This window comes from Chionomys nivalis, chromosome 13 (assembly GCF_950005125.1).
Source record: "Chionomys nivalis chromosome 13, mChiNiv1.1, whole genome shotgun sequence".
Classification (NCBI taxonomy): Eukaryota; Metazoa; Chordata; class Mammalia; order Rodentia; family Cricetidae; genus Chionomys; species Chionomys nivalis.
Genome location: NC_080098.1, coordinates 17,650,813 through 17,678,185, shown reverse-complemented (window position 1 = coordinate 17,678,185; position 27,373 = coordinate 17,650,813). Strand labels below are relative to the sequence as shown.

Sequence of the window (27,373 nt, the reverse complement as noted above, 5' to 3'; positions counted from 1 at the left end):
AAATAATGTGAAGAGGAAAAGGAAAAAAAAGAGAGAGATGTGAGGGGAAAGCAGAAAAGATAAGGGAAAATGAGAGGAAAAGGGATGTGCAGGGTACTTGGTCACATGGTGCAAAAGGTGGCTTCTGATTGGTTTAATAAAGAGCTGAATGGCCAGTAGCTAGGCAAGATATAAGAGGAGAGAATAGGTGGGACGTCTGGGGAGAGAGAGAAAATGGAGATAAATGTAGGCTTGTGAGAGGCAGAATAAGTTGGATGCATAGAATGGGAGAGGGGTAAAAAGCCACATGGCAGAACATAGATTACTAGAAACAGGGTGATTTGAGTTATGAGAGCTATATGGGAAAAGGCCTAAGCTAAAGGCCAACTTTCATAATTAATAATAGGTCTCCATGTCATTCCTGGGGAGCTGGTGATTTTCAGAAAGTTGACCAGAAAATCTAATTCCAAAAGGATGAGGAAGGGAAGAGGAGGGGGAGACGAGGGGAAGGCTGAGGAGGGAATGGTTCTCACAAGAACCCAGGAAAGATGGATCTGGGAAGGTTGCATTGTGATAGAAATCTATGGCTGTCTTCATTTTCTCCTCAGTGTGTTTAGTGCAAGTCACAGGATAGACATTCAATAAACATTTATAAATGAATGAATTATAAGTAGAACCAGTATGAGATGGCTCTCGCCTAGAGAGTGCCAGCTTTAGCTCACTGATGTCAACAGAACAATGGTATCTATAATAGTGATTTCTACTCAGAGGGACCCACGCGTCTCTAAGATGCATGCTAATATGTCCAGGAAGTGGGACTGTAGAATTAAAGAAAGCATATTCAGTATTTTCAAGTAATTATAAAGTTGAAAAGTTGATTTTAAAAAGGAGGCAAAGCTCCTCAATATTCCCAAGGTAGCAATCCAGGCTCGAGGGTTTTTTGTTTTGTTTTGTTTTGGATGGTTAGTCAATAGCTACCCTGCAGGCATAAGCTGAGTACAGCAAAAAGAAAATGAACTCTCGGGTTCCAAGGGGTTCATCTTCGTGACAAAGACCCTGTCTGTACTTCGCTCTCTTTGTAGGAGTGAATGCATGATCTTGCTCTTTCTTCCTAAATGCCTTGCAAAGGTACAGAATGTGAGAGATTACAGACATGAATGACAGGAGATCTTTATGATGTATTGTCATACATGTATTAGTTTTTAATTCTGGTCTTCTTGCAGTTATTCCCTTGTTCCATCTTGTCAAGGCCCTGGTGTGGGAGGTCCTTCTGTATATGTGTTGCTTTTATTGGTTAATGAATAAAGAAGCTGCTTCAGGCCAATGGCTTAACAGAATATAGCCAGGCTGGAAAAGATATATGCAGAGAGAGTAGGCTTCCTTGGAGAAGCCATGTAGCCTAGTCAGAGACAGACACCAGACGGAACCTTGCTGGTATGCCACAGCCACGTGGCAATACACAGATTAATAGAAGTGGGTTAAATTAAGATGTATGGGCTAGCCAATAAGAAGCTAGAGCTAATGGCCAAGCAGTGATTTAATTAATACAGTTTCTGTGTGGTTATTTTGGGGCTGAGTAGCCGGGAACAAACAAGTGTTTTTCCCCTACAAGTCCCTTTGGATTTAATGATGTTATTCATTGATTGACCATATTTCCAATACAACACTATCCATAAACTGGAGATATATACATAGCTGATGGGAACAGGGCTATTTAAGCTGATAATATTTCATCAAAGCACCTGTATGTTCTGTACAGAAACAATTTCTCCTGTGTTTATGTGTTAAAGTTAGGTGAAGCAGCACTCTCTCGTTCAGTGCCGGTCTTAAAGACGTCACTTTGCAGAGTTAGCATAGTAAGTTTTGTTCTGTGAAGTCATCTGCTTTGCTGGAGGACATGGAAAATTCCAGAAAGCACTGGGTTTTCATGCAGAAAGAAAGGTAGTAAGGTCCTCCCTTAGTTACCCATCTGGAAAAGTAGGAGACAACAACATACTATGGAGTGTTCTCATTCTTGACAAACCTGCATAGTGTACCACAAAGCTAGGGCACCCGAGGTAATGGTATTTTCAGGAGCCACAGACTCTAAGACAACGTACACAACTTCAGCACACCCGTGGTTTAGAAATGTTGTTACCCACTACTCAGAGACAAGCATATGCAAGTTTTGTTTTGTAGATCTGTGCATTTTTATACTTGATAATAAATAGAATTGTCTACAGTAAATGCTCTATATTCTTGGTTTACTTGAATAGAAATATATAGACTGTGCTTCAGAACATGGTCCTGCTTAGAACATTATTGCTTTGAGATTTTGCTTTTACTAACAATTTTTTAAAAGATTTATTTATTTATTTATTTATTATGTATACAGTATTCTCAGTACTCTGCCTGCAGGCCAGAAGAGGGCACCAGATCTCATTACAGATGGTTGTGAGCCACCATGTGGTAGCTGGGAATTGAACTCAGGACCTTTGGAAGAGCAGGTGGTGCTCTTAACCACTGAGCTATCTCTCCAGCCCCTTACTAACAATTTTTAAACAGACAGAAACAACACACTTTTACAACCAAATATTCATTGATTTCTGTGTGTTATAACAGTACCTTGAAACAAGGCGTGAAGGGAATATGAAGATGTCCAATAAAACACACATATAATAAGAACTGATGACCTGCGTTGAGTTGAAGGTGTAACTGTGAGGCTGGAAACATGGCAGATGTTTCTGCTGTAGCAAGTACAACCTATACAGTATAGCATGGAGGGCAGTAGGGCTCCAGTGATGAGAAGAGAGTGTATGCAAAGTTAAAGAGCTATGTGATAGACGTAAGGGCTGATTTTTTTCCCTGAAAGTTTAATGTATTGTGGTTTGAGTCGAACAGGCCACCACAGGCTTGTGCGTTTGAACAGTTTGTTGATCCCCAGCTGGTGGCACTGTCTGGGGAGACTGCTGAACCTTTGGTCCCCAGCTGGTGACGCTGTCTGGGGAGACTGCAGAACCTTTGGACCCCAGCTGGTGGCGCTGTCTGGGGAGACTGCAGAACCTTTGGATCCCAGCCGGCGGCGCTGTCTGGAGAGACTGCAGAACCTTTGGTCCCCAGCTGGTGGCGCTGTCTGGGGAGACTGCAGAACCTTTGGTCCTCAGCTGGTGGAGCTGTCTGGGGAGACTGCAGAACCTTTGGTCCCCAGCTGGTGGCACTGTCTGTGCAGAACCTTTGGTCCCCAGCTGGTGGCTGTCTGTGGAGACTGCTAAACCTTTGATTCCCAGCTGGTGATGCTGTCTGGGGAGACTGCTAAACATTTGGTCCCCAGCTGGTGGCGCTGTCTGGGGAGACTGCAGAACCTTTGATCCCCAGCTGGTGGTGCTGTTTAGTGAGGCTGTAAAACCTTGGACTGTAGGAATTGGAGCACTAGGGCTGAATCTTATAGGCCACTTTGCTTCCTAGTTTTCTGCAAAGTTTGTGCTTTTGTACATGTTTCTACTGCCCATTCCACCACGCCCCTCTCAGTATGATGAAAAGAAACCCTCTAAAACAGTGAGCAAACAAACCCTTTCTTACAACAGACAAGTATAGCAGAAAGAAGTATCCTTAGTGTACAGAGGCATGACTGTGACGCATGCCTAAGAGATGCGACCTAAGAAAAGTTAATTGGGGAAATTCTAGAGCCTTGAATAATAGCGAGTGGAAGGTATACAGAGATTCAATAGCCAGGACAGCACAGAGTCCTGAGGATGACCAGAGGGGAGCCCCAGCATGGCTAAGAGCGGAAACTGGAGAGCTCATGATGCAGAACAGTTTCCGAGGTCACAGAAAATTCTTCAACCACAAGCCACCATGAAAACCCAAGTTGCAATGGGTTACAAATGAAGACAACAGACTGTACATCATTTTCAGTAATGTTTACTACCCTGACTTTGACTTTTGTAGCAAAAACAATGCATATATATGTATCACTGGTTTTTCAAAACGTACAACAATCTGTCCCAGGGTAACTTTCACCTTTGAAACAACTTACAAGATGTCAGCTAAATGGTGCATCCAGTAAGAGCGCTGCATACAGCTGAGTTGAACCAAGTGCTGCTCTGTATTCAGAACATTAAATGTACAAAACTGGTTCCACACTGTCTCTGGTAAAGGCCATGGAAGTTCAGTTCATGTTTGATGGCTCAGGTGGGGATGGGGATGAGGAAGGCAGAGTTCTGGACAGGGTGGTAGCCAACCACACAGCTCTCCTGACTCAGCTGTCCCACACTATCTCAAACCTTGACAGCCGTGTTGTATACAGCGCATGAAATCTTACGAAGACTTGATTTGATGACGCTCTGAAGGGGACTGTAGTAGGGTCCTAAAATTGAGGGGAGGGAAATGGTTAGTTTTTAAATTAAACATATTTTAGAAATGTCAGCCTACTTAAAGTATTACCCATAGAAACCTTATAGAGTTTGTAGTCTGTACCTTCTAACAGTGAACCAACATCTATTTCTAGAAGTAACCTGTCAATAATTAATGCATTAATTAATACAAAAGGATGCTCCCAGGAACAGGATGCTGAGAAGTGATGGGTGGGGAGATAATGCTAAACTCCCATTGGTCTTTTGTTTTCCAGATGTCTGAACTGAGTGCGGACAATGGTGCGCGTCTTTACATAAACATAAAGCATATTGCCGCTAGACCCTCGCACAGAAGCTGGCTGCTGCAGGAGCGTACATAACCTGATGCTTTATGCTTGTGTTTTACTCTTCTTCTTTCTTCTTATGCTTTATATTTCGAGTTAACATCGTGAAATGTTAAATAAATTGGTGATACCTTTCATTTAACAAAATAAAGGAACAGAAATAATTATACGTGGGAGGGAGTATATTTTGAAAGCACTGGCGTATCCAGTTATATACCTAGATTTTATGTGACACTGGTCTACGTGGCAGTCATTTGCCTCCTAATGCCCCAGTTATCCTTCAGCTACCAAGTCCGGAGTAACTGTTCTTTCCATGGCACAGACTGTGCACTATGGGACCAAATGAAGCTGAACGCTTAGAAGGCACTGAAATAGACACACAGGAGCCGTACAAACATAAAATAAAGATATCTCTTTTATTTAATACTGGGTATAATAGTGACATGGTGCCTACTGGTCCCAAAATCAAAATTCTCCCCAAGTAACCAAATTTCTGTGTGAAGATGTAGTTAGCCAAATGTTTCCTGGAGTGTCAGCTGTAGCAGTGAAAAGTTGAGAACTGACTTTCTCAGCAGAGAGCCCTTGTTAAGTAATCTGGACTGCCTCAGGCACATAGAAAATGAAACACCAAAAATGTATCTACATCAGTGTAGTAAGATATTAATGACATATTGGTAGATGATTAGACGATATAAAATGTGCTGATATGTGTATATATTCAAAGAAAGGTTCTAGTAATAATAGCATTCTCAAGCTTTTAAAATTTTTGATATACTTACTGATATTTCTAAAAATAAAATTTTACAGCAAACTTTTAAATAATTTATGTATTTTGAATTCTCTAGATTTCCGGTGACATGATGCTTGTCCAATTTGTTTCAAAGACCCGTGTGAATAAAGAGAAGGTTAGAAACAAAATAATTCTCTAGGTTTCAGCGGTGCATGTAATATAACATATCTGCCACCAGATAGCGCTCATGCTCCCAAAATAGAAACCACTGACCTGTAACTTTGGTTTTTGCATGTGCCTATACTGTGATTGTCAATGTTTTAAAATCACATGTGAAAATCTAATAACGTTTGCTTTACTCACCGTTCCACAGTAGGTTCCAAAGGGTGGCGAGCTGGCGTCTGGCCCATTATAGAGAGTGAGGTAGTTGTGGGCGCAGTCTCCTGGAGGGTTGATAATGAAAACAGAAAAGCTGACGGAGAGAGGTCTTCCAGAAGGAGCAATGATGGTCCATTCACAGTGAATGTTGCTTGGGTAGTTGTTAGGATAGCCAGGACTGGTTAATAGACCACTGTCATCAAGAAGAGTTCCTCCACAGCCTGCAAGGAAGGAATGGAAAAGGTTCCATTTAGGGAAGTGCTTTTCCACAGGTGCAGGTCATGGAAGGGAGAGCTTTTAATCTTCTTAAGGGGGCAGGGAATCTGCAAAAGCAGCCAGCCAAGGCAGAACCCCTCTTCTTGGTGGACATCCTCTCCAGGCCCATTCCCACCAGCCATTCCTTTCTCAATAGTCTGTGACCTGAGGTGACTTCTCCCAGGATGGCTCTTTGCTAACCTCAGGCTGAGAACAAACTGGAAAACAACACAATAGCTTCCGGAGAGGAAAGTCTCTGTCTGCATGTTTTCAGGGTGCAGCAGCTTCCACAAGCAGAGTAGGTAACAGTGGCTGGGAAGCCAAAATCAAGTCAAGGTCTGTGGCACGCAGACTGATATCACAGCTTAGATGCTATAATAAAACAGGCCCACGCTGACAGTTCTAAGATCTAATCAGCTTCTAAATTGGATGCGGTACCTTTACCAGGGTCTCCTTTCTGTGGAACCCCTGTGTATCATAGCCACGGGGCGCCTATTAGTCTCAGGGCCAAAATTTCTCCCCAAGTAACAACCATTCTGTGTGAAGGTAATAGTTAGCAAAGGTTTCCTGGAGCGTGAACTGTAGTCGTGAAGGGCAGGCTTCACATCAAATCTCTTTGGTGCTTGGTGTCACTGGGTTTGATTTGCTCATTTCTACATGAAAGCTGAGGAGATCCAGAAGAAAGAGCCTAGTAACTGGGACTTGGGCAACTTGATCTTCAATTCACACTTTGTTTACTGATTATTTATTGTATTGTTTGCTTCCCCCCTTTTTTTAATTTTAAGTTTTTCAAGATCAGTTCTTACTATGTATGTAAGGCTGGCCTCAAGAATTATGACTGCTGGGTTGGAAAGATGGCTCAGTGATTAAGAGAATTGCCTGTTCTTCCAAAGGTCCTGAGTTCAATTCCCAGCAACCACATGGTGGTTCACACCACCTGAAATGAGATCTGGTGCCCTCTTCTGGCCTGCAGGAATGCATGTAGGCAAATCACTGTATACTTAATAAATAAATAAATCTTAAAAAAAAAGAATTATGACTGCATTGCCTCAGCTTTCCAAGTGCACGATTACAGGCTGCTAATGCCAGTACATTCGTTCCTTCCTCCTTTACCTCCAGTCAGGACAGTTAATTACTGGGCACCTTTGGGTGTGTGGAGACTTTGCTATCTGTGGTTATTGGATGGGACCCTCACTTCCCCTGAGGACACTTAAAAGATTCCTTTTATGGTTTCTATTTTGTCGGTTTGGGGCTATTACAGGCAGTTCATAAAGGCATTTCTCCTTGCTCAACTAAATGTGTTCACGGGACTTATATCTCCTGCTAGTTGATAAATAGACAACCAAACATTCAGGAAGACAGTTGTCACCCTGAAGAAGCAATCAAGACACAGGAGTTTCACCAAACGACAGGAGCCAGGACGGGCACAGCTGCGCAGCTGTGCACACCATCAGGAGTGTCTGTGTGCACACAGCGGGCTGCTCACTGTATACAGCTGCTGGCTGCTCGTCCTGACTCGACCTTCTTGTAATTTCATTCACTGAATTCTCAGAGAGGTCCTTGGTGATCAAACCAGAAGAACAAGATAAAGTTTATACGGAAAGTTTACAGTGTTTACATTCTCGGGCCTTTTGCATGTAGAATGCGGTCTTTTATATCATTGGAATGATAAATAATTGTAGGATTTTGAAAAATCAGTTCTTCGCCGTTTAAAAATCGGAACGTTTCACAGAAAATCATCAGGTGTGATCTAATGCGATAAAGGCCTTTTAATCTGCCATCTCCTGTAGAGGCTTCCCTCACAGTGGCTAGCTTACCAGACGGAGAGGAGGTCCAGATGATTTTGTATCCAGGGACTGAGAGTGAGTCATCTGTCTTAAACCGCAGATACAACTCGTTGCTCTGAGAGAAGATGGGGTTCGGCTGCATCAGGCCACAGTACTTGTCAAGCAGCGGTGAACTGCTGTTGCTCCCACTTCTTACCTGTTAAAAGCAGTCATTAGTCAGCCCATCCATATTATTCCTGCTTCAACTCATCACTACCATGATGAGACAAGTTCAGTAAGTGTTTGGTTTGTTTTTTAAGACAGTTCTTCTGCTAAATGTTTAAACAAAATGGAAACAGAGTTCTGGCTGGGACAGACTGGTTGGTTATCTTCAAGTTTGTGGGATAACTGCCATATTTAAGAATGCTGGAAGGCCCGACCTGCCGCCCTCATACTCTTGCCTTTGAGTTTCCTTCCCTTGGGATCCTCTTGTAAATCACTGCTGAGGAGGGGAGACATACAGCACAGAGCTTACGATGTGCATGTTTCTAACTCAGAGCAGAGGCACATCTGGGAAATTAGAGAGGGAGTTGGGGACACATTCGTTCACAGTAGGGTCTGGAACAGGGCCCTCTCTGCTAGCCTCTGCTAGCAATACATTATAGCCCTCATAATGGGCTTCTGTTCCCACCATAGTTAACTTGAATGGAACACTAGGGCTTCCTGCACATAGTCTCCTCTGCAGCACTAAACTCAGATACGTTTAACAGGCCGTGCTGTAGCTTCCTGTCTCTGCTCATGCAACAGGAAGCTTCTCATCCATTCTCTGGAGTGGAGGAGGATGTCTGGGTGGTGTAGTCCTTACCCTCCAATGCAAAAACAAAACAAAACTAAAAAATCCATGACTTTACTTCCCAGCATCCAAAGGACAAATGACAAAGGCTAAGTTCGACCAATAAGAGGCAACTTGAGGTAGGGATGACTTAGAATTAGCAGGGAGTGCGCCCCTTTTCTGTATCATGCTCTTCTTGTTTCTGTTTAGTTCTTATAGAATCATTTGCTTTTGAGGACGGGTAAGCATGTCAGTCCAAGTCTAACTTCCTGGCGAGCACAAACAACATTGCTTCTGTGTCTTCATTTCTTCCCTCCTCTCATCTCCTGCCATGGGAAGTAACCCATGAGGAAGACATGAGCTTTCCCTGGAAATTGACTGTTTGTTAAAAACACTGATTAGTTTCACTCTATATGGGGAGCTTTTCAACATAATAAGGCATCAGGAAGCTTGTGGGAGCTGAACCCATGTGCAAAGACCGTCTCCTGGGACACCATTCTCCCCCAGGTTGAGGACCACACATGGGATGGGTGAAGCAGGATGGTACAGAAACAAGACAGTTGGGAATGGGCTGGTGGCTAAAAAGACAGAAATCTGTTAGCATTAAGAAGCAGCAGAAGAAAAGAAGCTAATGGAAAAGAAACATCAGAAGAAAAGGGGCAGCATGAGCCTGAAAGTTGTTTATCCCACGAAGAGCAGACAGCTCCAGAGAGCTTATTTGGAATAAAAACTAATCAAACACAGACATTTTAACTACGCTGATTTGATTAATATGCGTATGTGTTTACAATATTGTGCAGTACCCCAACTGTGTGCACAGTTAAAATGTGATTAAGCTTCTAAGGAACCGAACAAAGAGGCAGTAACAGAAGAAATAAATAAATCTCTGAGTCAGGTGTGGAGGCTGTGGACATCTTTCAGAGCCTTTCCTGTATAGCCACAAGGTCAATTGGGAAGTTTTAGATTTAGCGTTGGCAGAACACAGGTGTAGCAACCACATGATGGGGAATCAGTGTGTAAAAAAGCCTTCACACTTAGTTGGTGCTATAGGCACCTTATCCTTGGCATCCGGAATTCATGTAACTTCCTTGAGAAACTCTTCTCTGTTCCTTCCTGAGTGGTGTTTCCACTGACTGTGATGCTGTCATCTGTACTGTACTTCTGGTACTAAAACTAGAATATTCTCAGCACACATTTATAGAATGAAAAAATAATGATTAACATAAAAAAATGAAGAGAGACATATTGGATTAACATCACTATAGAAAAATTCTTAGTTATCCATCATCTTTTTACATCATTCATTTAAATTATATTCAAATATATATTACCTCCAAGAAATCATGCCTGCATTCATTTGAATATTCCAGCTCAAACCAGTAGAAAAAGAGGGAAATGGTATTGTTGTGTGGGGCTCTGAGAATAATGGTGCAGTCCAAGTTATTATGATACTCTTGAGGCCATCCAGGACTCTTCAGATTGCCAAATGCTTGGTTGTATTCTCTGTTGCAATCTGCGATAAAAACCAATATTCATAATTAATGTGCACACCTACATATTTAGTGTTCTTTTAGGTTGACAATTCAGTGTTTAGAGTCTACTGAATCTGAGCAAAAGCCGGGCGGTGGTGGCGCACGCCTTTAATCCCAGCACTTGGGAGGCAGAGGCAGGTGGATCTCTGTGAGTTCGAGACCAGCCTGGTCTACAAGAGCTAGTTCCAGGACAGGCTCCAAAACCACAGAGAAACCCTGTCTAGAAAAAAAAACCAAAAAAAAAAAAAAAAAAAAAGAAAGAAAAGAAAAGAATCTGAGCAAAGTTCAGAAGCTGCTCCAGTCTCTTGGATGATGTTTAAGCAAACTGAGACCCAAGAGATGCTGAGAATGCATGCCCACAGCTGCAGTGCCAGGCCTTGTTAATGTGGATGCCCCCATGTGAAGTGTGAAACACAAGCCCCTTTTGAGAAACACTCCAGCATTTTTGAACTCTTACTCACATGGCGGGAGAGTCAGTGGCTGACATTTAGATATTTTTTAGACCCAAAGGCTTTTATAGTCCCAGACACTATCTGCATAAGAATTTCCATTGATGGATTGTTAGTTCTGCTACAACTCACATTTTTCTTTTTACGATTTTTTTTGTTTGGTAAAATTAAAAACCGGAAGTAACTGTGTCTTTGAATCAAATGCTGCTTTAGTTTTAATCAAGTTCAAAACAGTCCTTACAGGAAATATTCTCTGCAAACACTTCTCAGTCACCAAACTCAGTTGAATCTTACTTCTGATGGGTGTGTGTTTACTTTAGCAAAACCAGATGTGTTCACTGGAGTCAGTTCCAGCAATCCCTGCCATCGAAGCTGCCTTTCCCCATAAACAAGACGTTTTAGGCTCACCTGCAATCTGATAGGTGAAATGCACCCGAGAGTTCATGTTTAAAACATCAGATTTGAAAACGACAGTTGCGGTCCTTGTTGAAGAATAAAACACTGGCAAGGCTGTAAAGTTCGTGCCGCAGTACAGAGTCACTGGCCCATTACCCTGAAATGAAATAGAAGCCACATGGCCTGAGATACAGTTTCAGGAGACAGCAGCCACACGGATAATAAACTGTATTTAACATGTGACTTGAGTATCCAGCCATGGAAAACAGCTCATGCCTCAAGTGTGCTGCAACGCTCACCATTAACAGTGTCCCACCTTCCTAGAGGAAGGGGAAATTAGGAGTAGAATTTCTGCTAAAACCACAAGCAGGCACTTCTCTACAGAAAACAAAGCTGTTCCTCCTCGAGTAGTGTCACAGCTAAAGTGTGTGTTTTGTTCAGAGCAGAGCCAGGTTGTGTGAGCTCCCGACAGGGCTCTTACTGCAGCTTCTCCCACAGTCTAGAGTTCTCTTAGATTAGCCAGAGCCAGGTGTTCCTATGTGTTTCCCCTTCCCTGTCATCTTGGGTGCTCAGTATCTATAATAATGTCCCTGATCTCTTCGGCAGCACTCTGGGGATGTTGTTCCCTCTCAAATGCACAGGGTAAATGGCTAATAATTTCTACACATGTAAGCAGGTACCTCAAAGGTAGCAGCCAGCAGCCACAGTCGCATTATGCACACGCTGAAATACATGCAGTTCTTGGACTCTTTAAAGGCACACCCTCCAGCCCTGCTCCCAGACTCCCATTATGGGTCTGTGCTCCCTCACCTACCCTTAGCCCACTCTCTTCTGCATTGACCTCCTCCTAAGTTCGTCTGCTGTAACCTCTAAACTTTGACTGCATTGCTAACCCTCCAGTGTTTCTATCCCAAGACTTCCAACTCTGTAGTCCTACATGAATCTCACATCTCCAGCAGCCATGAAGGCTCTCTCCACGGTTCACTGGGTGAAAGTGGTGTAGGGTGGTGGGGAGGGTTCTTCTGTGTTTTTCAATATAGAATCTCTCCTCTGTGATGGCTTAGCTCATAGTAATTTTCTATGTCCTAGGCTTGCTCTGAGCACTTAGAGGCTTTGAATATTTTTGTACATAGTGCACCCTCACTTTGAACTTTGCATGGGTGATACTCATTTCCATTCTCTATGGTTGCCTACTCCAGGGCCAGCTATCCACCCTACACCTTCTCCAGTGTTCCCACATCCACCAAATAAGCCTTTTGCTATCGTCCAACCAGCCTCTCTTTCTACTCTGGGGTAACTTGAGAATGCTAGTTTTTTCCTAGCCATCATCTTTGTTGTTGCTATTGTCTTTATTCCCTATTTGTCCACTGTAGTCTCCTTTATTCATTCAGTTTGAGCAGATTATTCAGTGACAAGAAGTACGTGTTTCTCATTATTGAAAATACATAGTGTGTTCTTCATTATAGCATTTTCCCTCTGTGGTGTCTTAGCTCATAGTTACAGTCTATGTCCTAGGTTTGTCTGAGCCTTTAGAGGCTTTGAGTATTTTTATAGACAGTGCATTAAACATCCTCACTTGTATTATCTGAGGCCAGTACACCTGCTCTTGTATACCTCAGATTCCTCATTCTTTATGTGCTATTTATTGTGCCCTGATGAGGAATCTTCCCTGATTCTTCAAGTTCCAGCTTCATAAAGTAATGAGGAACAGAAAGAACTTTGACCCCATGTAGAGTCCCCAAAATGTGAGCCTATTTCCACCTTGTCTGAAGGTCAGAGAGTTTCAGCTTGCTCAAAGTTGTTGAGAACAAGTACGGCTACACACCGAGACCTGGGGTGTGATTACTTGGTGTTTTGGACATTAAGGTGGCCCAAAGAGGTGTATCTTCTCCTCCTCGACCAAAGGTCAGGAAATTCAATCATACTTCTGTTTCTTCTTTGAATTAGGAAGTTTGACCTAGGGAGGGGCTACCTTCAGGATACTTGGTCTAGGGTGAGTTCATTGTCTAAACAACAGAATGCATTTCTCAAGAATTAATGGCTTGATGTCTCTAGTATTGAAGCAAGTAGTTGATCTAGCTGTCCTTTGTACCATGTTAAATCAGTCTTTTGCCTCGCCCTCCCCATTGTATTGGGGTATAAAAGTGTATGGGTGATTTTACTGGAGCTCCCTCTCAGTACTATTGTATGTTTCTGTTTTATTATTTTCATTCATGTCTTCATTCTCTTTACTTATTTTTCTAATTCCCATGCCCCTACCCTGGTAAGTGTTATACTTGTCAAAGCTAGTCTCCGAAACCCAAAGGGTCTGCTCCACTTGGTTCTAAGTCCTTCCACTGGGGAATAGGAGTTCTGTGCTGACAGCCATTGTCAGTAGAATGCTGAGAACCTGGTATCTCCACAACCCAGGAGCCTAAGAATAACCTCAGTCTCTCTAGGCTCTCCACGGCACTCATCTCGGATCCTCAGAAGGTGCCAGGTAGAGCTCTGTCACTGCCAGGCCTTGGGCATTTGAATGTGGCCTTCTAAACTAAACTGTTAGTTTCTAAACAGGTTAACTGCTCACCGCTCATGACTACAGATACCATCCAAGGGTTTGGGTTCAGTCTATGAGCCCTGAGTGTGGATATTTTTCTCTGGCCACCTCATTACTCTCCGTGTTTACCCACAGCCGAGGAGATGATCATACTCAGATCTCTGGGTCTTTCACACACCAGCTGCTCTGTCATCTTTCCCGTGTGAACTTAAGACTCAGATATTTATCTCCTTGAACCCAGACAGCTTCTGTTTTCCCTTTTCTATTCTCTCCCATTGCTGTAAGTGTAGCCCTGCCTAGTTATACAGCCTCTTAGCTGGTTTGCCTACATTTTGTATAGATCCCTCCAGTTCACCCTACACCAATCCTGCTGGTCACAGACATGATTCTCCAGATGTAGCCCACGGAGCTCTGGGATTGGTGGCAGAACACAAGATATGCTCATCAAATACTGATTAATGTGTGTTATGCCAACAAATCCGCGTTTAAAGGGGGCCCTAGGAATATGCATTTTTAGCAAGATAGCTGGATGCTTCCTAGACATGGGACATTTGCAAAGCCTCTTTCCTACGGGACTACATTTACATTTCTTAGTATGATGGAAAGTAGAGTTTTGTCTCCTGCTGAAAAAAATACACTTTTAGAAGGAACAGGGACTTTATTTGGGCATGGCTTCATTACTTCCATCATTTGCAGATGTGACGGCCAGCACGCTGGGGTCTTTACCTGTGGTGAATCCTGAAGCTCTAAGTAGCTCTGTGAACAGTCTTGTGAGGCCAGCTTTAATTCCCACACTGTTATCTTGATGTTCTGGTATGGAGGAGCCTCGATGATCCAAGTGCAGGTGGAAAGTGGGCGTCTGATGTTCGACAAGTGAGGTGAGGAAGCATTTTGTGGGGTCACAGTTGCAAAATGTGTCCCCCCACAAGGCACTGAAGAGAGGAGAAAGAAAAAGGTAGATGATTTAATCATGTCTAATTATATATAACAGCTTTAAAATCCTGCTCTAGCCCAGCCCACAGGAAGTAATTTTATTATTCTTTTAAGGATTCGAGTGTATGTCCTGGTGATGCAGGGCTATGATCCCAGCTCCTTGCAAACCTGAGGCAAGAGAATGGAGTTCAAGACTGGCCTGGCAGCTTAGTGAGACTTTGTTAAAGAAAGGGAAAAGGAGAGCTGGGAATGTGGCCCACACGTGTTCAATAATAATCCTCTAAAATTGTCATTAATTTAGATGAAATAAGCTTGCATTCTTTGCATTTCACAATATGTCAAAATACTTACTGTCCACAAAGGTATATGTTGCATTAAATCCTTCTCTGTCTTGAGCTATGTCAGAGACAAACTGAACCGTAAGGAAGTTGCTAGACGAGATAAAAGGGGCAGGTATTTGGTCACCACACAATCTTCCACCTAAATCCGCTGCCATGCTCCTGCCATCTGCTATCTGGAAGAGAAAGCAGTTTATAGTAGTTCGTTATTAACAGAGGAATCGTTGTTTTTCATTGCAGCTACCATAGGTCAGTACTAAGCATCTTTATATTGGTGCTCTTACAGACAGCCTTGATTTAGATAGATACTACCATAATGACTTTCAGTAAAAATCCAGTATGATGCCAAACAGACATTTTTCTCTTAGGAAAAGTAATATATAATTTAAAGAACTATGGCTGTGAACTTACCAGGCCCATTACTAATATTTCTAATGCCCAAAATTATTCCTAGAGGCCCTTCCCGAGGCTTCCTGGATAAGTAAGCTCTTATTTCTCCTCTTTACTCTCAAGATGTCACCTAGAGGTTGCTGCCAAAACAAAGTGAGGCCAGGACCTGCCTGACTACTTCCTACCCTCTTGATACAAAGGCCATGGCCAATGACAGCAGCTGTCAAGGCCTAACGGAGGGCGCTTTCCTCCCACCTCAGATCTCATGGGTCTCCTTTCTGCCCATCTGCTTCTCTGACTCCTCGAACATCCCAGGCTTAGTCTTGCTCCACAGCTGTAGCATCTGCCTTCCTTTGCTGTGTTGTAATAAGGGCGGCGGGGCTGCGTCCCCGGCACTCGGCCGCCCGCATGGCTAGCTTATGCCCCGAAATAATTACACGGAAACTGTATTCTTTTAAACACTGCCTGGCCCATTAGTTTCAGCCTCTTATTGGCTAGCTCTTACATATTGATCTAACCCATTTTTAATATTTTGTGTAATACCACGAGCTGGCTTACCAGGAAAGATCTTAACCTGCGTCTGTCTGGAGTGGGAGAATCATGGCGACTCCTTGACTCGGCTTCTTTCTCCCAGCATTCTGTTCTGTCTACTCCGCCTACCTAATTTTCTGTCCTATTAAAGGGGCCAAGGCAGTTTCTTTATTACTTAACCAATGAAACAGATAGAAAGATGACCCACCTCCATCATTGCTGGATCACTCTTCCCTGTATTTGCCAAGCCTTTTCTGTGGTTCCTTCAGGTCCTCGCCCCCTATATCACCCACTGGGTTCCCAGACTTTAACAGTGCGTAAGGCATAAATGATGTCTCGTCAATACCTAGGAAATGCTCTGATTCTCCCCCCACTAGCACCTGCCTTGGTTTGCTTTATCTTATTACACCAGAGTACCATAGACGAGGGCATTTATAAACAAATAAGTTGATTGGTAACAGTTCCGGAGGTTGAGAAGTCTTTAGAATTCCAGGACTGCCTCTGATGAGGACCTTCCTACCTTCTGACTTAAAAGCATCATCTGAAGAGACAGCAGGAGCATGCCAGATCTGCAATAGCTTCCTCTTTTATGGAGTCATTCACCCCATCCTACGAACCCCCTCTCATGACTTCATCTGACTCAGTTATATCTCAAAGCTCCCCGGATACCATGAGCACGTGAATCCGAGGCTTCTGTTTCTAACACACAAACTAGAACGATGTTCACGCCACAGCACACCCTTCCCTAAAATGTTCTCCCCAAGTCTCCCCTATCTCAATCAATAAACAGCTCAAGACTAAACTTGAGTCCTGCCCAACTCTTCTCCATTCCCATCACGACCATACCTGCTTCTTTCCACCTTCTAAATATATCGGCATCAACGCCATGTCACCCTGCGCCTCCAGAACATGGCTTACAAATCAGCTGCACAGAACACCCACGCAGGTCTCTACCAGGCTGCCCAGGTATTGGTGACCTAGACTTATGCTCTTGTTCTCCCTGTAAAGCTACGTTTGCCCAGAATGCAGTCTTCACTCTCTGCAAGCCCTGGCCGACAAAGATGCTACACCCCCTCTCATATCCCTCCCGCAATGGTCTCGGGCAGTCTCCTCCCTCAGTGATATAGTCTTGAGGGATTTCTAGCCATGGAGCCTCCTCAGAGAGGCCACGCCCACACAGTGTGGCCCTCCTCCAGTATCATCCCGTTGTATTTTTCTGTAACCAAACTAACCTACTTATTGCTTATCTGCTTTCCCTGGGCTCCCACTCTGCAAGGATGTGAGTCCCCAAGAAGAGGCACGGAGCTCTGCTCAGAAGTGTTTCCAGCACCGAGAACCATGCATGCTCATACACCCTTTTACAGACACTGAATGTGATGACCTGGATGTTCCTCAAACACCTTATTTAAAAACAAAGTACGCTTTACTTTTTTATTTGTATTTCAGTAATTTTGATTGTACTTTAATAACAAATTTCTGTGTTTGTTTAGCTCCAGATCTGAGCTCGTAACAGAACCACATCAGATCCGAGATCTTAGAGCAGTGCTTCCCTGGCATTATTTGTTATAGAGATAGTGGATTTCAAAATTAAAAGTTAAATGAACTGACCACTAGATGGCACTGTCTCCCCTATATGAACATAACTTATTCATGCAGAATGTTAAAAGAGAGGGATTCTGTAATCTAACAGCCTCGATTTACAGAAGAGAAGAGTTACAAGTTTAGGACAATGTGCTTTTTCTGATAAAGGAAGTTTCATTACACCCACTGTGGTCCTCATGATCATTGCAAGCTTTTTCACTTCTGTATCACGTGCCTGGCTTGTGTTGGGTCTCGTGTGTACAGAGAGGCATAAAAACACTCTCTACCTTCAAGGTGCTCATTGACCAGTGAGAGGGGCCAGAACTAAATATAAGCATATGTGCATATACGTGTCTATGTATCTCTCCATATACATATATTTACAAATGGGAAAAAGCCAAAAAAGGAAGAAAGAAAGATGAAAATAAATGTATCAAATAAAATAAGGGAAATATGTACCGTGAAAGGAAGAAGTATGTTGGATATAAGAGAATCAGGAAAAACCCGTCCATTTCATGCCAAGGAGCTTGAGTCACTCTACAAGAGCAGATGTGGGTTTTAAATAGAGACAAGCAAATATGAAGGACAAGGGAGAAGCCACAGCTGGGTGGAAGGAGGCCCTGCACTGGCAGGACAACCATTCAATTACTGTTTAAATGAGAGTTTCCCAGCTGATTGGAGATACATAGTTACACTTGGCATGGCTCTTAGAGTCCTGTGCAATCAAGCCTGACATTCTTTCTATCTTTTCTCTGTTCTCTGACAACACCAAATCCCCACTATGTGGGGACCCTGCCCAGTACTGGGGCAGGAACTGCACGTCTATGGTGCCTTGAATAATAATCCACCCACACCTTGCTCCCTAGAATCCTTTGTTTCCTGGCATCACTGGACAAAATGCCTATAATAATCAACTCGAGAGAAAAAGATCTACTTTGTCTCTCACTCTCAGTCCAGTCATGACTAATCTCCATAGCGACTGAGTTACAGCGCTCTCTTGTCCGGGGTCTGTGCTGCCGTAAAGCATGGCGGCAAAAGGACGTACTGAGGGTGGCTGTACACGGCATAGAAGCTGTGATGCAGAGAGAAAGGAGGGCTTGGGGCTCAAGTATCTTTGCAAAGGGCGGTGTCCTCAGTCACCTACGTTCCTAATGAGTCCCTATGTTGGCAGCCTTGCCTTCTTTACCATTGGGCTTTGGTGAGACATTCAAGACCCAGGCTATCATAGTAATAGTACTTAATCTTTATGGTATAATCTGGTTTGCATACTGTCTATCGAACTGAGTCAACTTAGCTTCCATAGAGTGCCATTTTATTGCAATATTAATGTGATTGACTGCCTCATGTTCCTGTTGCCATGGCTTCTCCACCACGATGGGATATGATTTCAAAGCCTGCACTGGAATGAACTGTTCCTTTTTTTTTCTTCACAGACCTAGCTCTCTAATGGAGACATCTCAAAGTTTCACATTCCTAGTGCTTTCCTTCCATCCGTCTGCCAGTTACTGGGAAAGCTACCAGTGGGTAAAGCTGCTCTCCAGAAATGGAAAAGAAGAATAGTCCTAAAGAGAACTTATTGTAATAAACAAATAATAAAATAAATGACTTAAGATTTCATTTTGAAACTAGCAAACAACAATTCCTTTTGATGCTGCTATTTCTGTCAAAATGACTTTCGGAAATTCATATGGTCACAAGTTCTTACCTATCACCAAATCACACTCACAGAAATCAATTTACCTCCTTGCAGGACCTATGATATCTCACATGAGTTAAGTTCCTACTCTTTGTATGAATCACTTTTTAAAATATTCATTAATTATAGTGTATGTCTCTCTCTCTGTCTCTGTATCTGTCTCTGTCTCTCTCTCTCTCTCTCTGTGATGTATGTATACAAGCATAGGTGCGTGCAGGCCACAGCATGCCAAAGGCCACTTTTCACTATGGGTTCAGGCTTATGAAGCAAGTGCTTTCACCTGTTGAAGCATCTTGACCACCCTTATTTTGGGTATTTTTAAGAAAAGGAAATTCATAGTTGGAAATAACCAAAGGGGGGAAAAGGAAGTAAATTGGTTAATGAATCATTATATGGCACAATGTGCACCCTAATACACACTGTTTTTATTCTCAAAATACCCTTGCAAAGTAGCTGCTGTTGTATGATTATTTTAAATGAAATAAAGTGATAAGGAGTCAGGTTGACTAATAATTTAGTCTGGTAACAAAACTAGGTTTGAGTCAACCTACTCTCTGCCTTCTAATCCTATGACTCTTCGATAACCTAGGGAAGCTGGTTTTAAATAACTTCTTAAGCTGGTCTGGCTACTTGGGTCTCATTTTAGAGAAGGATTAAGCTTGAACTGACACACAACATCCCACACTTTGTTCTCTCTAGTTCCTCATGCACTCCCTCGAGTCGACTGGCTTCTATCCCAATGCCTTATTACAAAGGTTCTCATCCAGCGGAATGACTTCCTTCATCACAGCCTTTCTTGGCCTGTGACCTGACACTTAGCAGCTCTGTCCACCCACATGCCACTTGGACAAGCATTTTCCCTTGACTCAATGCACTGAACTGTGACCGCCTGTCACACGCTTTTCCCCCTCATCTGCTCCCTTCCCTTCATCCTCCGTGCTCCCACTTCACCCCTGGGTACCAGTCCTAGAACAGGATGAGAACATGGCTGTCTGGCTTCACGCTGTCTAAGGAATTGTGATTCTTTGAACTTTTTAGGAAGCTTTGGATGCCATCTGCATACATAGAAGAAACAGACCAAATAAGGGGTGTTTCTTTTTTGGACTTCAGGTGTCAGTTATATTTAGGATTGCCAAGTTCTTTTGAGTCTCTCACTCCATATGTCCAATCTTCCTGTAGACACTGAACAAGACAAAGCTGAATCTTGAAGGTTAGAAGTCACTTGAAGTTTGAGTCATGATAACAGACATGAACTCGAACAGGAAACTAACATCTGTAATATACACTGAAGCCACTGAGAGCAGCAGTGCTCCCATTTTGAAGTCTGAGAGATAGCACCCTGCTTTAGAGCAGACTCTTGCCGTGTAGTCGTCTTACCTGCACGTAATCATAGTAGCATCTCCCGTCTGCTGTCCCTCTCTCCAGAGAGAACTTACTGAAGGTGAGTTCAATGAGCTTGTTTTCAGGTGCAATTATGTACCAGATGCAGTTTAGCTCCCGGTCGTACTTTCCATCTGAGTCTGAGTCCGGAGAGACAAAGGTGCCCTTGTCCTCTGTCAGGTATCCGCCACAGCCCTGCAGTGGTCCTGTGAAAACAAAGACACATCCCGTGCAAACGGACAAAATGACCTCAGCTTCCACACGGAAGGGCTTTGAAAAGGGGGGGCTACATTCTCTGCCATGGATTTGCACACATTATCCGGACCTTGACAAGCAAGTATGTGTGTTTATCAAATTTTCTTGGCTCCTTGCTTATTGTGGTTGTTTGAAAGAAAATGGCCCCCAAAGGGTGTAGCACTATTAGGAGGTGTGGCCTTGTTAGAGGAAGTGTGTCACTGTGGAGGCAGACTTTGAGGCCTACAACTTCCTGGTGCCTACAAACCAAAATGTAGGACACTCAGCTACTTCTGCAGCTACATGTCTGCCTACATGTCATATGTCACCATAATAATAGACTAAACCTCTGAAAGTGTAAGCCACCCCATTAAATGTTTCCCTTTGTAAGAGTTGCCACGGTAATGGTTTCTCAATAGAAATGCTAACTAAAGCACTGATTCTCCTTTTATCCCCGGCACCCACTGGGGTCGCCTCCTTTTCGGCATGTACAGGTCCCTGAGAGTGAGCAACCATGTTGAGGCGCACACATGTGCCTCTTTGGAACTCTTCATGCGATTTGTTCAGACTTTTCCCTACCTTGAAGAACTCAATTTTGTGCAAACTGAGTATTTTGCATAATAAAGCTGGTGGAAATGTTCACTTGCCTGACTTTCAAGTTCTACTTTTGTGAATGCTGCCAAAACTGAAAATTGAATTTATGAAGATTTACCCAACATGTCTAAGAAAATTACCTCCCAACCAGGTTTTCATTTAAATAGTCTGACAGAAAGAGGCCGAGAGGAGGCAGCTTGCTCTGTGGTCTAGCTTACATTAAACTGCCTTCCAAAACCAAGTCCTGCGGGGACTGAAGACCAGAAGAACTTCATTCAAGAAAAATTGTCTACATTGAAATTCAACAGTTAGTACTGCACAATCAAATTACAGAACACAGAATACCCTAACGGTGCCTGTACGTCCACCGTGAGAAAGAAGAGAAACAAAATCCTCTGGATTTAGGTTCTGCCTATTCCGTAGCCTAATGGGGATATCAGAGATGACACAGGAAGAACATAAAAATGAAGAAAAACTTACTGACAGTTTCTAAAAAATTAAGCTCAAAGTAGTCACATAAAAAAATAACATTAAATTAGTGTTCAAATTAATGTCTTACCACTTGCACTAGACATAAACACAACTTTCTTTGTCACGGGCCTTCTATTTATCTCATTCCAACTGTTTATCTACATTACCGAAAAGATTAACCTCCACATTAGGGGGCCTTTAGATGTTTTTGGACTTGATGAGAGATAGAGAGAATGGTAGCCCTCCTCGACATCAGCCACAAAGTAGAGAGGCTGTGAAGGGGGACTTTCAGCACAGGTGCATGCCTTGCAAGCCAGGCTGCCCTGTCCACAGCTTCTGTGCTAGATAAAGCTGGAGAGTGTTTTCACAGTCAGGTATTCCCTGGAGTCGAAATGTTTCCAAAGACCCAATCCCTAATATGGCCTCTCTAGTATACAGGTCAAAATGAGTCTGAAACAGAGCACTGCATATAGTCACACTGTGTGCTATTGGTGGTCAGCTCATGAAACATGCCTGCAAAACACAGAAAAAAACTGGAGCTTGGACAGCTTTTATTCAGTCGTGGGCTGTTACATAAGGAGACCAGTTAAACTCACTGGCTTGCATAGCAGGGAATAACAATTACATTATTAATGAAATGGAAAATGCATGGTTATTTAATATTTCCTTAATATTCGAGGAAGTACACTTAAGATTAAAGTTCATTAGAAGTAATAACACATAACTAATTATGATAATTATGATATAGTGAGAGGAATGGTAGATGCCCTAAAAGGAAAAAGAAAAAATTAATTTTGTAAGAAGTCTTCAGCAGTTACTGTGAGGATAGAGACGCTCCAGTGCAGTATTCAACTCAGGCCTTAAGGCTGCATGGAATAAGAACCTGCCGAAATAGGACTGAGAACATTTGCTCTCGGCTGAAAGACGCTCATCATCCAATATTAAATGAACAATATGTGTAGGGAGGCACAATTCAATATTAAATGAACAATATGTGTATGAAGGCACAATTCTGTTCTGAAAACCATGCAGCAGATGAAGGTTCATCCCAAGGCTCAAGTCTAGGGCATGAAAAACTTTGATTCTATCCTGTGGATGGTGGGGATCCACTTGGAAGCCTCTTAATGTAAGATTTGTTTTTATTCTTATTTATTGTATGTGTGAGAGAATACCATCTGCCCGTGAGAGCCTGTCAAGGCCACAGGAGGAATGCATAGTTGGATTTCTTGAAGCTGGAGATATTGGCTCTGTGAGCCATTCTCTGAGTGTTGTGAATGAGCTTGAATCCTCTAGACATGTGGTAATCACTAAACCTCTCAGCCATCTATGGCTGCTTGAAAGGCTTTTGATCAGGGAAGTGGTCGGATGATTTCATCTGGTAGTAGCATCTTACATTAAGGGAGCATTGACTAGAGGCGATGCCAGCTTTAGTTATAGGCAACAGACATCTAGATGGCTAACTACACAGTATCACTGTAATAACAGCAAACACACACACACATACACACATAAACATATATATACACACATATATGCATCCATACACAGATACACATACAAATATATACACACAATACACATACATACACATACACATATACATACATACACACACATGCATACAAGCTAATACATACACATACACACAGAGAAAACTTGTTCGAATTATCAAGCTATTGTAAAGTACAGAATTCATAAAATACAGAGAAGACAGAAAGCTAACATTACTTAATATTAAACAATATTACCAGTCAGATAGTCCTGACCAAATTAGCTAAGTAACTGAAAAAAAAATAATATTATATGGGTGGATAGCAGTTTGTAGTGTTCTGGAAATGATAATTGTAGAAAATGCCCCATTTTAGTATTTAACCATAGTGCAGCTTCTCCATGCTTCAGATTCTCCTAAGGTAGATGGGAAAGCAAGTGTGCTTGGCTTTGGGAGAATGTAAACAGAATCCTCACGAAATGAGAATGCAATGTCAAAAACTGCTATGGCACATTGTTGTGTACAAATATCTATAGAAACATAAAATAATAGGATCTGTGACTATGGAAGAGTCCCCACATATTAAAATATCTGCATTTTCTGTATTGATATTTTGAAGTTCCTTTTCTTCTGATAAAGACATCATGACATTGTTCTTCTTAGAATCGCCCATCCAACATCTTTTCTACCGTTGAGAAAGTGCTCATCCACCAGCACCTGGCTGAGCCACTTTGATGGCACATCCTGTACCCAAGAACAAATGTCACTCATTTGTAAGTTGAATTTACAAATAAAACTTAAATAGAACTTATCTGTAAGTTGGAAAAATTTAACTCAAAAGAGCTATTTCTTCAGAGAAAGAAAATGTTTGGGGGGAAAAATTCTGCTGGAGATATAAACCCAGTTCAGCAGAGAGATTCCAGCCAGATCTACTTAATTAAGTCAGTAACTGAATCCTAAATGATTAGACTTCAGGTGAAGCACAAGGCAGCATCAGTCTGATAAGAGAAGAAATAGCTGCCCTATCTAGGAGAATCATCTTAGAGACTCCAGTGGAGGGAGATGACTTATTAAGGAGTTATTTTGAGGACTGACATTTTTGTGACTGACACTTTCCTGAGGTCTTTGGGATGCTATCTCCCTGTCTCTGGACTCTTGCTGCTCAAGAGGTTAGTGACCTGCTGCACTTCAGATGATGATCGCCCCGACTTCAGCATATTCCTGCTGCCCAGCGCCATCTGTGCCAGGAGGTGAGGGTCAAACAGCTCTGGAAGCCTCACACCAAATGCCTCTAAAAACCGGTGCCCCAGTGAGACAGAGCATGCCATGGTGGCTTCTCGTCAACAATGGGGGCTTGAGTTTCACAGTCATAGTTTGCAGTAAAGCTCACTGTGACCTTCACAGCTGCAATATCGACTGATCCAGGGTTGTGAACTCACTTGAGAATTCAACGAGGTTTCTGATGGCTGTGCTTATTTCTCTAAAAGGATTTCATTGGATACCGCACAATGTCATGATTAAAAACTCACAGAAAACTAGGATTAGAAGGGAAATTTCTCAGTTTGGTAAAGAACAGCTTATACCTATTAGCACAACTTATACCTATTAGCAAACTTTTAAAAAATTGAGTGTGCGTGTGCATGTATGTGTACTTGTCCATGCCCATGGAGGCCAGAGACTAATGTCCAGTGTCTTTTGCAATGTTCTTCATGTTAGATTTTGAGATAGAGTCTCTCACTGAGCCTGGAGCTTGCTGATTCCTCTGTCGAGTTAGACACATATACAAGGGGGCTTGGTGGGGGAAATGAAGCATCTGCTGTTGTTCACTTCTCGCTCTGTGCATGAAGATAAATTTGTACGAGCTGTTCTTGGTCTGTAGGTGCCAGACCAGCTTAAGGGCAGTAAAGCAACAGATAGGTAATGTAATCTATATGGTAAAGGCTAAAATAACAACAGATCATGTCTGCAATAACAGAAGAAGAGTGATTAAAAAGAAGCAAAGGACAGGAGCTATGCCTGCCACCAAGCCTGAAGACGGGTTCAATCCCTAGTACCGGGAGAACTCCTGCCAAGTTCTCCTCTGATGTCCTATAACATCCATTGTGACACTCCATCCCCAAACATATGCACACGCACAAGTGAAAAATAAAATGCAATAAATAAGTTTGAAAACAAGAAAGGATGGTTGCGGGAACATGTGATGAGGCAGGAAAAGCCGAAAAGAGCACAAAGGTTGAGTGAAATCTGATATGTAATTTCATTGCACACAAACATGTTAGATGTTAAATTCCCCAATGGGAAGAAAAAGCCAAACAGCAAATACACTCTACAGGATAGAGCAAGGTTGGAAGTAAAAGGGTCAACAAATATGTCATGTAAATATATGTACACATACATAATTAGAGTTCTTAACCAAATGCCTTTTGGGTCCAAAAGAAAGCTGTGCATATTATTCTAAATCAGGAAAAAAATGGATATTATTATTAAGATGTTTTCAAAAGTTACTGCATAATGAAATAAGTTAATATTCCAGGAGGATACAGTGGCTTTAGGCATGATTGTTCTTTATAGAATGTATGGATCCCAGTGAGTGCCTTCCTCAACCTCCCAAGATAAACCTACTAGTTAGAGCTGGGAATTCCTGGCTTGTCAAATGAGTACGGAGGATATTCTGGTTTAATCAACGCTATAACCCTAATGAGGAGTGTGACCACTTTATAAATTAGAAAACCAAGACAGAGTAGTTAAACACATTGTCCAAGGCTGAACTTGTTAAAATTACAAGCTGACTCTGATTCTCCAAAGCTGACATATAATTCAGGACTGCCATCTTCACAGGCAGAGTTATCACACTGAGTTTACAAAGAGTTGATAATTTCTGTTTGAGTTTATCAAGTAGAGACTTGCTAAACTCACCATTGCATCCTTGAAATCACTGCCTACAAAATAAGTAGCAAAAGATATTGTTAAAAAAAATGAATGAATACATTTAACACAAATAGTTATAAGATAGGTCTCTGATTTCTAGTATAGGTTTAGAGAATTTTTATAATTAAAACTATTTCTTGATTTACAAAGGTGTTGCCTAATTATAAAAAATACATGAATATGCATATGTACATCAGTGAAATGACTTTTTAGCCTTAAGTGTTAGCCTATTTTTAAAGCCAACTTTTCTAACTTTCATGCCATATCTTACTACATATTTCAGCAGGACAGCAATAGAAATTTCATTAAAAGATATAAAATAATGACTCTAAGTCAGTCTAGCAGGTAGTCTCATAGTGGCGAACAACAGATGATGCCAGGTCTATTACTTAAGGGATTTGATCTCTGGGCATCGGGGCAGTATATCAGTAGGTAGAACACATTCATTAACTTGTACAATTCCATACATACTAATGAGCATACTCCCTATATAAATGGAATATGATTTTACTGAATATTGACAATTACTAAGTGGAAATTTTTTAAAAAGGAAAATATTCTGTTTAAAGAAAAGCAAGCTTAATAGTGATATATTACTTAGATGTCATAAAATAGATGATGATATAAGAAATAAAATTTATAAAATAAAATCCAACAACCAATAATTTCATAATAATAGCTTAAATAAGGAAATGGAATTTTTGTTTTCATTAATGTGTTGTTTTGTACTAAATATATAGTTGTTTTTTTAACTTTCACTGCCCTGGTGTTGTGCTACTTAGTAGTGACAGAGATCAATCCCCTTCCTATGGAACTTGCTAAGTGTCCATGATAAATCATGTAATTCCCTTGTGACTTGGTTTCCCCACTTCTAAACTTGACTATTTGACAAGTGTAGCAAACAGGGCTACACCATCAGAATAAAATATCTAAATTACTTCATTTTTTCAGAACCCTGGGGTTAAGAAATGTTACTAATTGGAGCCCATAATTAGAAGCTACCAATTTTTGTTGTCATACAGGTTTATTATCCTTTATTAAAATATAGATATATTCCCTATATCTGTATTTAACCATGCTAGGGCTTCACCCTTTATGCCATGCAAAGCCAGCAGGACAGATGAGACATTTTCCTATCAACACCAAAAACGTGGCTTTTACAACATATATTCATATTTGCAAAATACATATACTTGCTATATTTACAATTATATAACAAATTGCATAATCTATATTTAAAGTATAAATTTGTTCTTTATATAAATTTTAAATAATTCATG

General features: G+C 41.9%; 1 protein-coding gene across 2 annotated transcripts in view; it reads right to left on the bottom strand.

Annotated features, from left to right (window-relative positions):
• Positions 1 to 4,214: 4,214 nt before the first annotated feature.
• Cubn (cubilin) overlaps positions 4,215 to 27,373 on the bottom strand; it is a 206,569-nt gene continuing 183,410 nt past the window's right edge. For both annotated transcript variants that reach the window (XM_057787625.1, XM_057787624.1), the window contains exons 60-67: positions 20,375 to 20,583; positions 14,813 to 14,975; positions 14,255 to 14,460; positions 11,005 to 11,149; positions 9,947 to 10,128; positions 7,835 to 8,000; positions 5,748 to 5,983; positions 4,215 to 4,324 (exon numbers count right to left, since the gene is read on the bottom strand). In XM_057787625.1, coding sequence (XP_057643608.1) covers positions 4,217 to 4,324; positions 5,748 to 5,983; positions 7,835 to 8,000; positions 9,947 to 10,128; positions 11,005 to 11,149; positions 14,255 to 14,460; positions 14,813 to 14,975; positions 20,375 to 20,583 — 1,415 coding nt within the window. In that variant the 3' untranslated portion in view covers positions 4,215 to 4,216. The remainder of the gene's footprint in view (positions 4,325 to 5,747; positions 5,984 to 7,834; positions 8,001 to 9,946; positions 10,129 to 11,004; positions 11,150 to 14,254; positions 14,461 to 14,812; positions 14,976 to 20,374; positions 20,584 to 27,373) is intronic.